At 45.4% G+C, this 16,881-nt stretch overlaps 1 protein-coding gene across 4 annotated transcripts in view; it reads right to left on the reverse strand.

Moving 5' to 3' along the window:
* Positions 1–16,881, reverse strand: part of LOC117764694 (ERC protein 2-like) — a 149,905-nt gene that overhangs the window by 59,847 nt on the left and 73,177 nt on the right. For all 4 annotated transcript variants that reach the window (XM_034590676.1, XM_034590673.1, XM_034590675.1 and 1 more), the window contains 2 exons: positions 15,693–15,845; positions 11,835–11,995 (listed from right to left, as the gene is read on the reverse strand). In XM_034590676.1, coding sequence (XP_034446567.1) covers positions 11,835–11,995; positions 15,693–15,845 — 314 coding nt within the window. The remainder of the gene's footprint in view (positions 1–11,834; positions 11,996–15,692; positions 15,846–16,881) is intronic.

Consider the following 16,881-nt stretch of genomic DNA (forward strand, 5'->3'; position numbering starts at 1 on the left):
CAATGAATCTGATTAGAGTGTAATGACACAGTCCTGGACTTACTCCGGCCACCGCGTTGTATGCATGCATGAGAACATTTGTTTAGGTGTGTGTGAGTGTGTTGTAAATCGTGGCCATGGTGTATGTCTGAGAGTTGTTAGGTCTCCTGCCACTGTTAGATACAACAGAGAGAATGCAGGTGTGCATCATTTACAACCCCGGGTTTGTTTTATAGCTACGCTGTGATGGCATGGTGTGCATGAAAGACAGAGCTCTTCATTTTTTTTGTGCAGATGACGGGCTGGAGACCACCTCGGAGCTCCAGAAGATCCCAAAAAAGACTCAGCCGGGGGAATGCCACAGACACACGCACAAACATTTTGACATGAAAATCTCCCTGTGTCACACAACATCAACTTTAAAAGGAGGTGAGGAGCACGTGAGAAGTATGAGTTAGCAAGCAGGAGGGAGATGTTTATTGCGCTTTTATCTGCAGTCATGCAGTCAGACATACCAGGAAACGGCTTAGAGGTTTGGGGAAACACTGGCACGAAACACGCTGTGACTGACATGTCAAGATGTCTGCAGTGTGGCATGCGTGCAGATACATGTGGGCCTGTGCTTCTGTGCAAGAGTGCATGAATGGATTCAGTGTTTATCCCGCATGTGAATTGTTTGTGCCAATGTTTCTGTGTGCATGCACATATGTTTATCGTGCGCCAAACCCCCAAATGTGACATGTCGGGACGCTGATGTCAGGAAACTGAGACACTCTGCGTCTGATAAACAAACCATGCCTGGAGGAGGATCTAAACAATGTGCCGCGATTGCTTTATTACTCAGTGTTTGCCCTAGGTGTCATGTTACTGAAGTCTTCAACACCATAAAAGCCCTCTCTGGGGTTCAGCACAGTGTTTGTGTGTGTGTGTGTGTGTTTGCTCTGGCAGAGGCTCCCTTGTGACTGGTTATATTGGACATGCTCAAACAAAGCTAAACACACAACAGGAGCCGCAAGCAATTAGGGCCTGCCATAGTGCATAACTCCTCTCTGAACACCCTCTGTTTCCCCCTCGCCATCAACCAGTCTCTGCTACCATTAGCCTCCATCCACAACACACACACACACACACACACAGACACACTCTCACATATCGGTCTCAGCAACAATTGTGCGGTCACTGCGTGCTGGCAACCTGTGTGGCATCAGCGGCAATAATGCTGTTTGTGCGTGTGTCATCTTCAGCATGAAATGTTAAACTCAGTGGGCAGACCATCGCTGACTGGCACGGGAATGCGTGTAATGCTAGCAGGCAGCGTAATCCTCTGGATTAATACACATTGGGATGGTTTAGCAGAGAGCCGGGTGGGCCCTGTATCTTCATTTCACTCTGTCAATGGGACAAATTTGTCTCTATCCACAATATGACCATACATGATTTCCTGACTGTACTGTCGTGTGATGCAGTTTTAAACGTGGATTTTTTTTTCCTCTCAGTTTTGTTCCCAGCTCACTTCTGCACAGTCGATGATTAAGACATCCTGTTGTTGGCTAGTCACAGTGACTGATGGACATCCAGTTTGAATCAGATCCTCTGGAGCCTGAGCAGAGGGTGATATCTCACTGCCTGTGGCTTGGACAAGAGTCGCAGTCTGAGATCTGTTTCAAATCAATCGAAGAAAAATGGGTAAACTCAATCTGGGCTGACCTCTTTTTCCCTCTCGCCCCCCTTAAAAACAACTCTCTCCCTCTCTTTCTCTTTGTCTCTTGCTCTCTCTCCTGCTCTCTCCCGGTGTCTCTTTAGCCTTTCGTCACTAAACACCTCATAAGGGAGACTTGTCTTTCGGCAAAAAAGGTGAAGGAGGACAGGATGGAGATGTTGTATCGAGGGTGTTGGGGTGTGTGTACTTGTGTGATGGGGGGCATGTCTGAGCCAGTTGTGTACTAATGAAGCTAATGACTGCCATCTGGCCTGCAAACAGATTTCTCAGTTCTTGTTTTTTCTGTCAAGTCACTGAGATACCAGGACAGTATCACAGCCCAGCCTGCATGCCGGACACTTTTAGTTTAACCAAAACCATTATTTTAGGCTTAAGACCCAGTTAGAATGAATGAAATGCAGAATGTGCTGAGATGTTATTGCTAGAGCCACAACGATGTGCATATGTGTGCGAGTGCATGTGTATTTCTGTGGAAATGTGCCTGAGCATATACGACAGGAACTTTGAGCGTTGTTGCCTCGCACTACAAATAAACAGTGGCGTTCGTGCGCGCATACGTTTGTGCACTTGCACTCAAACGCTCATCAATTTGTGAGTATGTCAGCGGACTGCATACCTCTCTATGTTTGTCCTATGTGTGTAAACCTTTTGTAGTGGCTCGCGTAGCTCTCCTGTTACACACACACATGTTCTTTATGGGCTGGCTAATGGAGCCGAGCTCTTCCTGCTGCTGTGATGTGGTTTACTGTTGTTTGATGTGCTCAGGAATTCTGCATAGGAGATCACCCCGAGCTGATCTTATCACATAAAAGCCCTCGCGATGGAAGAAGACACTCAACTCTCTTTTTTAACTTAATAGAGATCTGTGTCCCTGTGAGGCTGTGTGTGAGTAAGTAAGTGCATGTGCACATGCACACCATTTCTCTAATTCAATCGAGTGTGTAACCAGAGGCCAAACACACACATTTGATTTCAGTAAATGCTGAACTCGTGGACCCATGGCTAGAATGGACCAGAGACATGTTAGATATGTCTGTCGGTGTGTATTTGTGTGTGGGTGTGAGAGAGAGAGAGAGAGAGAGAGAGAGAGAGAGAGAGAGAGAGAGAGAGAGAGAGAGAGAGAGAGAGAGTAAAAAAACACATGTACTTTTTAATATCATTCATGACGTCACACTAAATTATTTCCTGCATGAGGCCTTTATTTTTATGATGGGTTAGGGGTTAGAGCACCTGTTTAGTCAGTGTTAGTCAGAATTAACCCTTTCACCACTTAGAAGGCTGCTTTTGCTGAGTTTTCACTCGATGTATTGAAAAGCTCAAATCATAGTCGGTCTAGTTTTTTTCCTTTTTATATTAATATTGTTGAATGAATAAAAGGTTGAAAGAGCCAAAAAAAGAAATATAAGGCCCAATGTTGTTCATTTGTACTGAGGACAAACACACTGTCAATGAAGTACAGTGAAAAGCAGTGGAAAATAACATTTATCTCTTTTCACAGTCACAGTTTTGGACACAGTGCATCAGTTTGTAAATTCTGCTGAGCAAGTATTTGAAACATTAGTATGTCAAGTTGTTATGAAGTCAAGTCAGTTTGAATGTTTGTGCATTCCACTTTAATGTAATAACTAATAAAATTATGTTTATTTTAAATTCAAAATGCATCAACAGGTTGTACAGGTTCAGTATAAACACAGATAGAAATCAAAATAAACACACCCCAACCTCCGTAAAGAGGAATTTCAACCTCATTCTTTCATCAAGCATGTAACACTCCATAATGAATGTATAAATGTACACATATTAAAGAACTGAGGTATCCATTACAGTAATGTCAGGAAGTCGTCTTCACCCTTGACACATCAACGTGGTTACAGAGTTCTCTGATCCTGGCTGAAATACCTCCAGACATAAACATGCATATTCCTCATATCAGGAGAGTGATGAATGCCCACATTTTCAATCAGGCAGACACACACTGTCTAGATTCTGTGTTTCATCCACTGCCTGAAAACCGTGCCATTGTCTTTGTTCACACTCCCTCTAGCCATTCTTACCACTGCAGGATTCCTGTTTTGTTTGTTTAGTGGTGACCAGTCCTGTCTCTGCGCAGTCTGTCCGCCCACATGAAGGCCTCCTCTGTCTTACTGATGCTTGCTTTAAAGATGAAGGACTGCACAGATTAAACTGCGGTTGCCATTATGAATAGATGTGACGCTCGCTCTATATAAACTTTGGGTTTTAAGTTTTGTGTGTTTTTTTTCCCTCTTTCCTTTTCTCCTCCGAGGGGTTTGCTTTGCTTTTTCTTGGACATCAACTTTGATCTTGTAAAAATGAGACACAACTTTTATTACGGAGTTGTGAAAGTTAACAATGTCTGCGATGCTTGTGGATGGTAATTTCTGTCCAAAAACAAATATGACACATGTAGTGTTTGCTTTTATGAGATTGGAATTCCAAGTGGTGTTCCTAACTCCTCTGAGCCCTTCTTTCTTTTCTTTTCTCATTTTCTTTTTCTTTTCTCCATATTCTCTTTCCATCCCTTTTCCTTAAATTTCCTCGTATCCCAACTCTCCTTTCCAGCACTAAACTCTGAATACCCACCGGCCCCAGGAGAACAGTCATGTTTCCAATATGTCTCCATTTAGCAGAGACCAAATGAACAAGAGCAGGGCCAAAACAAGAGCAGGAAAAATCATCACATAGCCACTGGCACAATCTGCTTATCTTTCACTGCAAATAGCTCTCATGCGCTTCACATCATCGTTCCTATGTGCACGCACATGCACGCACGCACAAATATATGCACATCCACACACAGAGACACACATATTCATGTATGCACATGTTGTTCTTTTCACACAAACACATTCAGAGCACATCAGTGAGGATACACACGCTCATCCAAACTTGCTTGGGCTGTTTCCTGCCACTGCCGAGAAGTACATAATGATAATTACAGTTTGGGTCTACATCCCTGAATTAACCAGATCAGACACACACACACACACACACACACACACACACACACACACACACACACACACACACACACACACACACACACACACACACACACACACACGCACGCACACAATTCCAGAAGTGCTAGGGGCTGCTGTGATGGATTCTGACTGGTGTGCATTGTTGGAGCAGCCCATTTGGGAAGTGGCCCGTTCTACTATTGTTCTCTATTAAAACCTCCTGGGAACCATCTCAGTAAGACTGAGAGATGTGCAGGACCAATAAAACTCCAGTCAAAGCAAGAGAGTCAGAGAGGCTGAGCCCTCACTTAAGTCTTTATGCAACAATATGTCGCTATGATTGATGAAAACTAGTTGAGAATGGGTAGAAGTAAAACTGCAGCGAAAGTTCTCACCAACCTCAGCCAATGAGATTATGGTTTTTATGATGTTTGTTAGTGTGTTTGTCAGCAGGTTTTTCACAAAAACTCCTGCAAAGATTGTGAGGATAGGACACGGGCCAAGAAACAGCCAATAAAAGTTTGGTATGCATCAGTTTTTTTATCCCGTTCTTGAACATTGTGAGAACAAGAAATTGTTCATCAGGCATGGGGACCGAATTTAATGAGTGCGTGAAATATGGTGCAGATCCAAATAAAAAATCTGGATCTGGCGGATTTAAATGTGGTGACAGAAGGGGACTGTTGGGCCTTGGGGGTGGTATGAGCTCTGCTGAGTCTAGTTTCTGATGTGTTTGTACATTGTGCGGAGGGAAGGACACAGACACAGAGAGGAAAAGACAGAGACATACATACACCCAGATAAGGACAGGCAGATGTGGCCAGAGAAGCCACAGAAGTGGAAAAACAGGAGCCACAGTTCAGGTGTGTGTGCCAACCACAGAGGCTGGGAGGTGTTTACAGTGTGCGAATATATGCCAGTAAGCCCCACTGACTCACTTGTGTGGGTACAGCAGCATTTCATGTGCCCATAATGGTAAACCATGCGGGCATTTCACTAAGCCACTGTTTTAAAGGCTGTTTTACAACGCGGCGCATGCAACAACATATTACATGCAGCTGCATTTCAAATAACCCATCCCTCCTTCTCCCTACAACTCTCACTGCTGCACGCCGTCTGAGCACTTTCGATTAACCCCTTCCTCCATCTCCGCAAATATCCACCTGTACATCGGGCAAAAGTGAGTATCTGTCTGTGCATATATATCTAGAATCTAATTTAGATTTGCTTTGATGACCGTGTCTATCTGCACCAACAATACCTACTCTCTTGACCCCCTCATTCCTTTGGTGACCCTGAGGGCAGGACTGCCGTTAAGGAGGCCGTCACTGGGTGCTGTGTCCTGGCTGTCTCTTTATGGCTGCAGGGCCCACCTAATCAATTGCCCACTCATGCACACACTTAAATGTGCGCCCCCCCCCCCCCCCCCCCCCCCCCCCCACACACACACACACACACACATACACACACACACACACAGGACTTCCAATCAATTAGTCTCGAGATTTAAACAAGCCGGTAAACTTGGGGGTGTTAGTCTCCCTAGGGCCAATCAGATTGGACCCAAGACTTCTATACCAGCCAAATAACACTAATTAGCTTCATATAGGTGCATGCATGCATGTGTGTGTGTGTGTGTGTGTGTGTGTGTGTGTGTGTGTGTGTGTGTGTGTGTGTGTGTGTGTGAGTGTGTGTGTGTTTGCGACTAACACTAATTAGCAGGCCTAGTGAACCTACTTCCTCAGGACCATTTCCTGTGATAGTAATTATTAGGTATGTGTGATAAATTCCAGGCCCTCTTCCACCCGTCCAGAGATAGAACAAGACAAAGGGAGAAATGCAGACAAAAAAGAGAGGGGGGGGGGGAGACCATTTAATACCCAGAGGAAGTCAAGGAGGGCAGTGTTAACAGAGTGATGAAGTAAACGTAAAAAGGGACAAAGAATGATTTTATTCCGTGGGGGACAAACTGAGACTCAATGCGAAGGTGAGAGCAGTTTCCACATGCACTGACTCCTTGACGTGGACTCCCTGTCCTCTTCTCTGGTTGTCAATCACTGCATTCATTTTGTTTCTGTGTGTCATTTCGGCTCCCAACTTCGCAGTGTCAGTCTTCAGATCAGGACAAAAAGTTCTTTCTGTCCGTGGAAAGACTCTTCACTCTCTGTCAGTTTAACTAAACACACGCAAACTCGCACCGTGCTCCCCGTTCCACCGACGTCTTCGGAGCGTCAACGCATCTTTCAGTGCGGCGTCAACTTCACGAGACAGCTCGAGCCGACCACTCACTCATTCGTTGACTTTAGGAGACAATGTCACTTAACCAACCAACTCCAACTGCATTCCAATATGTCAGCAGCCCATCGAGTTATCGTACTGTAGGCAAACACAGTGTGTGTACATCTGTGTGCTTAAGTCAGGGTTTACATACAGTACAAGATGTAAAACTTAAAAATTCATATTCACTGGGTGGGCCTTTGCTTGCCAAAATAATACTATGCATTCATTGGTGCCAAAAATATTAATAAGTGGTGATAAAAAAAAAATATATATATAAACATAATTGATGCTAGACGAGCCAAAACCTGTGAAAAGCGAGTTCAAGACTTCAAGACAGAATGCAGGCCAAGAGAATAAGATGGTCTGGGAAATATGGAATTCAAGTTTAAGGCGCTTAACCTCCAGCTGCATTAGCTGAATAGTGCACCATTAAATTCAAAAGCTGACTGTACGCAAAGCAAACATCCCACATGTGCATGCATCTTTGGACTGTTCTCTCCACCCTTGAAGCTCGTGGGACCCAGGTACAAGTCTGTCATTACCATACTGTACTGAACGAGAACTTAGACGCAGGGATTTCCATTTGATGAAGCCCTTTATTGACAAAATCTCAAAGGAGGAGGAGGAGGAGGAGGGTGGAGCATGCCTAGGCCCTGACATAATAACACACCTACAGGCCCAAAAGCCGACACACATGTCGAAGGTAAACACGCGTGTCAGAGGGCACAGGAGCACAGACAGACATGATGAATGGCTCCAAGTTCCCACGAGGCGACACGCACACAAACCTGCTTGGAGAGAGAGGAAGGTGATGTGTGGTCAGCCCCTCCTCATCACTGCAATACAGAGAATCCCATTCACACACACTGCACCGGCCCTCGATGTCATTACCAATCACAACAATGGCACTGTAACACCATACGTGTGTGTGTGCGCGTGGTTGTGCGAATGTGCGTACGCGTGTAAGTTCTCGCATATGAGAGATTATGCCGTGTGTGGATGTCATCTCAAAACCAAGGAAACGTGGCGCTGTTTGGTTGAAGATATCAATGCCTAAATATGCGAGATAAGTGTGTGTGTGAGCGCGAATACATTAGTGAGTGAATTTGTGAGGGTGTGTGCGTGGGTCCAGGCCCCTCGAAGAGATCAGCGAGCGGGGACATGACCTTGCCAGAACAGCTGGCCTCTCTGTGTGTTTAGTCAGAGTTACCATGGCGATGGCGCCGTGCAGACAGGATGTCTACGTTGGGGATTTGAAAGTCATAACGTCGCTACTGCTCTAAGCTTCATTATGCCATGGGTTACTGTAACCAGCCAACAAACGGAGACATGGACACACTTCACGGACAGCGGTGAACTTCAGTTGTTACAGGTTGGTGCTTATTACATTTCCATCATGTAGAATATCTCCTTTGTCTCTTTTTGGTGGATTTGATTGAATAACGTGATAATAATGAGTGAGAAGTAATGAGTGAGAAGTAAGTTTTGCTGAAGAACTGCATGAGGTGTGTTTCTATGAACAAGTGATGAGCAAACAAGCGCTGGTAAGGAAGGGAAGAGCACCTGTGTTTATGTTACACTGAGCGATGAAGTTTTCATTATTTGTGAGGTATATTTGTCCAACAAGACAAAAGAACATTAAGCAAAAGCAGGCATCTACAGTGATATCGTCATTTTTATTTCCATCGCCCCTTTGTGCCTTTACCTTTGCCAAGAACGTTAGGTTTTCATCTGTGTGTTTTTGTTTGTCTGTACTTTAGTAGGATAACGCAAAAAAATCGAGGGTCTCCACCACTCCCTCCATCATCCCTCCCTCCCTCCCTTTCTTCATCCATCAACCCCCCTCCATCGATCACTCTCGCACTCTGTCATCCTCTTTTCCCATCATTTACTATTTCCTCCCTGACTCTCTGCTGCAGCCTCGCTCTTTTCCCTCTTCGACTTGTCTTGCAGTGTGCATAATTTCCCCCTCCATCTCTCAAAATGTCATTACAAAAGTTTCCACTTTGTCAACTCCGCCTCCCTTTATGTGCCCACTCAAAACCTGCCGCTACCTTTTCTTTGCTGCAAAATCAGTTTCCATCACTAAAATGTAAACAGAGATAATATCAGCTACATTCCCAGTGTCTACAGGAGGATCAGGTTCAGTAAGCCACTGTGATGTTGTGGCATGTAGTATTATCCCATTCCGACTATGGAAACATCTCAATGACTAGCTATTCAAAATGTCCAAACACATAATTTCTCTATTGTGCACCTACACCCAGTGACCCTAACTCATTTAATGACTAGCTCCTCTGGAGGCCATCTGTGTCTGTGAGTGTGTGAGTGTGAGTGAGTGTGTGTATACTGTACAGTATGGGGGAAACTCAATCTGGTGTGGGGTGACAGAGCAGAACCTGGACCACTCCTTACACATCAAGCATTCAGCTATATATATATGAAAAATGCAAATATGAAAATCTCTCTCACTCTCTCTCTCTCTCTTTCTCACACTCACACACACACAAACAATGCGAGTGAGGGAAACCCAGCATGCAAAGAGAGGATATTGAAAATGATTTTTTCCCCTCTTGTCTATTTCATTAACAGTGTTGAAAAGCCAACAGTCTGCTCTCTCCCTCCCTCTCTCCCTCCAGCCGCACACACGCATTCACACACACATTGGAAACATGCACAGAGAGCTCTCCAGTTCACTGGGGAACGTGCCTCACATGGTTTGCTTCAGCTGGTCTTCTTGACAAATGCCACATTACAGCGGCGAGTAGGAGAGACTTGGCATGCTATCAAACTTCTCTCATGATTTCTAAGATTTGAAATACTTCAGTTTGTATAGCCCCTCCACTCCATCCTCACCTCCCTCTCATTCTCTCTCTCCTTGTCGTGTTTTTTCCCCCTTCTTCTTGCCTTCACTCTAACCACCCTACTCTCTTGTTACCTCTGTTTCTCTGCCCTATCTTTCCTGTTTAGTTTTCCCTGTACCAACTTGGACTGGAGCTGTGCTGTGGGAATATGGCCCCCTTTTAAAGGCGAGAGCCAAAGTTTGTGTAAGTGAGTGATTATATGCGAGTTCCACTGAGGTTGTGCGTGCGTTGTGCGTGCGTTTCTTTGCGGCTTGTTCAGATGCAAGTCAGTCTCACGAAGCTTCGCCCCTCGCAATTCAACAGTCCTTTAATCCTCATCACCAGTGACCCCAAACCTCAGCCTTCGACCTCTTTCTACACACACAGTCCAATGCACAAAGACCACACACACACACACACACAATCATGCCCCCTGTGCCCCTTCCATTAGCTCTTACCAGCGCAGACTGGTATTCAGTCAAAGTCCCCGAACACAAAAGCAAAAAGAATGCCATCTGCTTTATTGCTGCCCACGTCAACCAACCATCACATCAACTTTCTTTCTAATGGTAATATAATAATGATTTATGCTTATAGTGCGAAACGATGTCATCATTACCATTCACATGTCAGGTCCGTGAGCGTTTTCCTAATTTCACGTGCATACCTAGAAGCACAGATTGTGTCTGTAACATATGTAATACATTTCCTCTGCTAAACATCCCCGCTCATGTTTGGATGGTGGAAATTGGAACAGACAGGAAGATGGTTTGGATCACAAATATATATATAAGTGTGTGTATATGTGTGTGTGGCTACATAAGGAAGGGCACTGTCTTATTTGGTCTCCAGTAAACTATACACACACACATTCTTTTACATTTAGTGTGATCAGAGGGGCTTGTGAGGCGTAATGAAGTTGTGTTTTCAATAGATGTGTACCAGCCTTCCCTTTTGTACTGTACTGAGTGGCTGACATTAAAGGCTTTTCTCTGCGGCACATGACAACCAGATATGTGGCTTCATGCTCCTTCAATCAGAGCGCTCAAAGCAAACGCACATGTAGCTGCTCCACTCACACATTCACATATACCCACTGACACACACTCACACATGGAAACGCAGCCTGTCCTGCGCTTCTCTTTTTTTGGGGGGTTTCCATCTCCTCTCTCGCTCTGTCACACACACACAAAGACGTCCACACGAGCCGAACACATATTTTTATGGCCTCCTGTCTAAGGCAGCACCACCTGTCCTCAATAAATGTAACTGTTCACAAGGCAGCTATAGACAACAGCTGATCCTGCCTCAAAACACACCTCTGCACTGATGTCTATATAACATACATGCACAGATGCACATGTGAACAAGTGAGTGGTTAAATGTGCCTAATGCGGCATCAGACACAGGTTTCTGCCGGACACAGCATCAAACCTGCTGTTCGGGAGGAAATGAAAATACTCCTGATAAAACATGGAATGAATCATGCCAATGTTAATATACTTTTGTGTGCTGGGTATGCAGCCACTAGCACGAACAATTGTGGCCTGAAAGGTAGGTAGGTAGGTAGATAGGTATACAGGTAGGTAGGCAGGTAGTAAGGTAGGTAGGCAGGTAGGTAGGTAGGTAGGTGGGTGGGTGGGTAGGTAGATAGACAGGTATACAGGTAGGTAGGCAGGTAGTAAGGTAGGTAGGTAGGTAGGTAGGTAGATAGACAGGTATACAGGTAGGTAGGCAGGTAGTAAGGTAGGTAGGTAGGTAGGTAGGTAGGTAGGTAGATAGGTAGGTGGGTGGGTGGGTAGGTAGATAGACAGGTATACAGGTAGGTAGGCAGGTAGGTAGGTAGGTAGGTAGGTAGGTAGGTAGGTAGGTAGGTAGGTAGGTAGGTAGGTGGGTAGGTAGGTAGGTAGGTAGATAGGTGGGTGGGTAGGTAGGTAGGTAAGTGGGTAGGTAGGTAGGTAGGTCGGTATGTAGGCAGGCAGGTAGCTAGGTAGCTAGGTAAGTAGGTAGGTAAATGAGTGAGACACTAACTTCATCTCCAGAATTTCCTCTAGCTGTTTGCGTCTCTCCTGGTGCAGACTGCTGACGTGTCCATCTCTTTCGTGCAGGGACTGCTGCGTAGAGGACAGACGCATTTTGGTGGCGTCCAGCTCTTGTCGCGTCTTCTCCAAAGCGCCCATCAGCTCCTCCAGCTGTAGAGGGGAATATATCATTTTAAACTGATTGAAAACATACGTGGATACTCATACACATGGCTCTGTTCCCATATGTGAGACGTGTTGATTGTATCATACGAATCTACCATAAAATTCGTAATGCAAGATCCATTTTACACTTTTGGATGCCCAGTCTCTCACACACACAGGGGAAAAGCACAGGTCATCAGGGAACACACTTGTGTGTACATGTGTGTATTTCAGAATGTGTGTGTTCTGGAATGTTATAATGTGCTGAGATGACTGCCTAAAGATTAAAAGGAAAGGCTGATAGACAAAAATGAGCGGTTAAGACTACGTTAGATGAATGATATGTCCACTGACCCCCGTGGTGGGAAACAAGGGTCCACCTTTCTCCACTTATTCTACCTCTCTCTTCTACTTTGGAGCAGGTGAGAATAATGCTTGACCCCTCAACGACATGTCCTCCCTCTAAACACACACATGCCCTCCAGCCATGGAGGTCTGCGTGTCCAACCTGAGCGTCTGATAGACAGGATGTGACCTCAGGGCGTCATTATCCAAGGGCAGGAAGTGTCTAATTGTCTAACAACAAGCACTTCACAACAGGATCCAGCACCAGGCAGGACTGTTCAGATTATGTAAATGAAAGATCAAGACAATGTGGTTGTATAGATAGAATAAAGAAAGTGATCTTTGATCAACAGATCTGCGATGTTAGACGGCGAAACAATAAATTCGGAAGTACTAGATCTCAAACAAACAAAGGGAATGAAAGTAAAGGAGAAGCAAAGAATAAAATGAGAGAAAATAAGTATTAGGGGAAAACACTCCATGGGGTAACACATGAAAAAAGGAATGTGCCTCTTTTATGAAGGGGCCAAATCGTTCACACATTTTCAGGACACTCTCCGTCTCCGCCGGTTTTCTAGGTGTGTTTCACAGATGTCAGATAATGTTCTCCCCGACTGTTTATGAATATCACATATGGAGTAAGAGAAGGAAGGGGCGGAAAGCAAAGCAAAGGGGGAGAGTAAAGAAATGCGAAATGGTGGGAAAGTGACAACTTTCAGTCATAATCTCCTAGAAATGGCAAACAAGGCTTTTTGCTTCAAATAAAATGTAATGTACCAAATATCATTGAGACATGATGACAGCTGTCATCCAAAATCACACCACGTTTTTGGTTTGATGTCCCGTTTCAGCCTGGACACAATCCAAATCTTTTCATCTTGAAAGCCAAGGGTCACACACACACACACACACACACACACACACACACACACACACACACACACACACACACACACACACACACACACACACACACACACACACACGTCTATCAATCCATATGCGTGAACTGCCCCCTCATAGGTCCACCACCCAGGTTAGCCCTCACTTCACAATCACATCATTAATAAGGAATACAATGCATTTTAGTGAAATTAGGGACCTAATCAGCTTAACGGAGAGCCTGTGCGTGCTAATTTAGCTCAACTTCAAGGCAAAGCCCCCCCAGCCAGTCTAAGGCTCGCTAAGACTGGCCCAAAGCCCCTTTAGTTGCTAAGCTGATTGGGGGCTCAGAGGTAAGGGAAAATCAAATCCCTCTTGTCCATTTGCGTCTGTGTTGCTGGTTCAAAGGCCTAGTTCAAACGCCACATGGGGGGAGAGAGGGAGCGAGACAGGAACAGAGGAGAAAAAGAAAGGGAGACGGAGTGAGGAGATAATTGGGTGAAACAACTTAAGGCAGATGAGAAAGAATGAGGCTCAGGACAATGGATGGAGAGCGGGAGTCGTGCCAGATGCAGGTCAAGAAACAGAGAGCGACGGAGGCGGACTGAGGAGACTTAGAGAGCCGGGGGTGTGAAGAAAAGTGACCCAGGGCATTACCCATGCTCCATTTCAGCAAGTCAGGCTGATGGAAGACTTTCAGCGCATTACACATCATGAGACTGATTACTCTGGGGCAAGAGGGGTGGTGAGGGGTGAGCGGCGGGGGGGAGGGGGGGAGAGAATGCGAGTCTGGCAGGGCGCTCTGAAACGGTGCCAGGGTCAGGTGATGTTTCAGAAGAAGCTGTCCTACTCTCTTTCTGTCCCCCTCTCTCTACCCCCCCACCCCCAAGACCCCCCCCACATACTCTTTTTCTCCAAAGGCAAGAACGGCAGTTGACTGGCGACTGTGAAACTGCACGTCAATGGCAAGTCGACCCGCTGCCTCCTCATGTGGTGATGTAACGTCGGCTCATAAAGGTCGCCGCGTTGACAGCACCTACCAGCGAGCACCAGCGGCTGAGCGGCGTCCGTCCTCGTGTCGACAGCACCAGTGTAACTCTATTCCCGCTCGATGCGTCATGTTCGGTCGCCAGCGTGACTGCGTGCCGGCTCAGTGCGTTCTCCCCGCATGTCTAGCGTCTGGACGGATTTGAAATGAAAGTAACCTGACGATTACTTCTCGGGGTCAATGAGTGTTAATGTGTCACAAGTTAAGAGAGGATTTCCCTGATTGGCTACACATGGGTGAACTCGGGTCAAAGCTGAATCATCCACTTCTGTGCACGCAAAAAAAGTCTGACAAACATAAATAAACTCTTCTTTGGACTGCTCGGTGGATTAGAATATTGTTTGATGAACGCAGTATCCAACCAAGCGAGCAAAGGGCAGAAATTGTGAATAAGAGGAGGAAATAAGACACAGTTAGCGTAGCCACTCACTGATTTCTTTCAACTAAGTTTGACCTTTTTTTTGTTTTCCTACTCTCTCCACCAATATCCTCTCTTCATCGTCTACGTTCTCCTCTATCAGCTTTTGGGTTTTAATGTGTCTGTGGCGGTGATTGAGTGTAGGAACATTATGTTCGTTTGAAGCAATACAGCCACCATTTTTCCTGAAAAAGTTAGTTCTTGTTTTAACCGCGAGATGCTCTCATGTTACTTGTGGCACGCATAAGTAATGCAAGGTCATTCTCATTCAAATGCACACTCACACCGAGAGGAAACACACTCCTTCGCCCTGTTTCTCTTTCCCACCACAGACACACCTACGCTCACACACACACACACACACAAAAGCACACACATAAACCTTCTTGGACTCACTTAAAGACGTAGGCCAGCCAGCTGGCAATCAGAAAGACAGACAGATAGCAGCACATGCAGAGCAGAAAAGGCAGCCTGTGCTCCATCAAGACTACAAGCCCTAAGTCTAAAGCTTTGTTAATGAATTCTAATTACATGCACACAAACTCACAATAAGTCAAACATGTGTTAACATTTGCAAGCCTGCAACACCAAACTTAATTAGAGACGTGAAATGAAAGGGGGTGAGGATTTCTTTGAGTTTTAAATTTCAGTGGCGACTGAGCAAATCAACGCCAGAGGAAAAACATGTTTGCAGAAGTAAAACTGAATTACGGATGCAAGGAAGGAGAAGAAAACTATATATTTGGGCAAAATGTTTTAGCTGTTTAAAAGGCTGCTAAGAAAGTGATTAAGAATCACTCATGAACCACACTCTGCATGCAGTTACACTCTTGGCCACATGGGGGTGCAATTTGGTGCCTAACATTTTCTCACTGGTACGTTGGTGACCAGATATCTGCACTCCAGGCCAGGTATGTGAAGATGCATGCAACTATCCATGTGTCAGAGTGTGTGTGCATGTGTGTGCTGCATCTGCAAAGCCCCATCCGTGTGTGTAACGTCGGGTCAACCTCTCTCTGGGCCTGAACCCGAGCTGCCTCCTCCTGCGCCCAGAGAGCCTCCCTATGTGCAGATGTGTTCATGCTCTCCCTCAGTGCCACCTCCAGCTCCCTGATCCGCTCCGCTGTCTCCCGCATGGCATCCTGGGAAGCCAAAAGAGGAAGCTGGGGAGGGGGGGGGGGGGGGGGGGGGTGGAAGTTTTTTCAGAGGAGGACGACAAGGAGGAGGGTCGGAAGCAAAGTAACAAAAACCAGGGAGAGAATGTTTTTTGTTTGAGCGCATGTTCGTAATCAAATGTTTTTGCATTGGAACAAAACTGTACTGGTGAAAGATAATGTGGGAAACAGTGTAGTTCATGGTCCCTTTGGTAAAAGGAATCCAATCCATGTAAAACAGAGAGTCAGGGAAGTCAAAAGCTGCAGTGAGAGAAGAACAAGACTCTTCTTAGAAGAAGCCGCTGCCAAGACAGAAGAGAGTGATAAGTGAAGAAGAGATGGAGAGTTTGTGCAGTTTGTGTGTGGCCTCTCTGACACCTATGGTGAGTGGGGGAAATGGATCCTTCTCCACATTGAGTGAAGGAACTGTGAACGAAAACACTGGACAGGAACAATAAGACCCCCGCCCCCGCAATTCCCTCTCAAAATCTCTCTTTTGACTTTTTCTCTAAGAGTTGACTCGCCTTCCGTTTCACACGTTCACACGTTTCTGGGAGCAGCACAGAAGCCTCGGAGTCACACGGACAACGAGACTCTTTTTCAAACAGCAGTTTAGTTGAACTCGGGGTTGAATCCTCGTTGCTGAACACTCAGACTCATGTTTGGATTGTGCAAACTGTGCTTGAACCAATCAGACACTCGGTAACTGAATCCGCAGTAGCCAAAAACACCACAATAGTTTCCAGAAATGTCATGTAAACACTTTTAAGGCCACGTTTGGAGCTACCTTCCAGAGGGACGAGTGAAATTAATTTAATGTGAAAATAATTCTACGAGACAGGGCCAGGAACAAGCAAGATGCACATGAATGGCTTATAAACTGTATGTAATAAAAATCAAAGAAGAGAAAATAGGTTTCAGCACATGTTCAATGTTGGGGCGATTGAAATGGAAAAAAATGGAATCTAGATATTTCTGCGGATGTCTATCTCTATATTCAATGTGAAACATTAAATAAATGAATACAAAAATACATTTATTATCT

Source organism: Hippoglossus hippoglossus, chromosome 7 (assembly GCF_009819705.1).
Source record: "Hippoglossus hippoglossus isolate fHipHip1 chromosome 7, fHipHip1.pri, whole genome shotgun sequence".
NCBI lineage: Eukaryota > Metazoa > Chordata > Actinopteri > Pleuronectiformes > Pleuronectidae > Hippoglossus > Hippoglossus hippoglossus.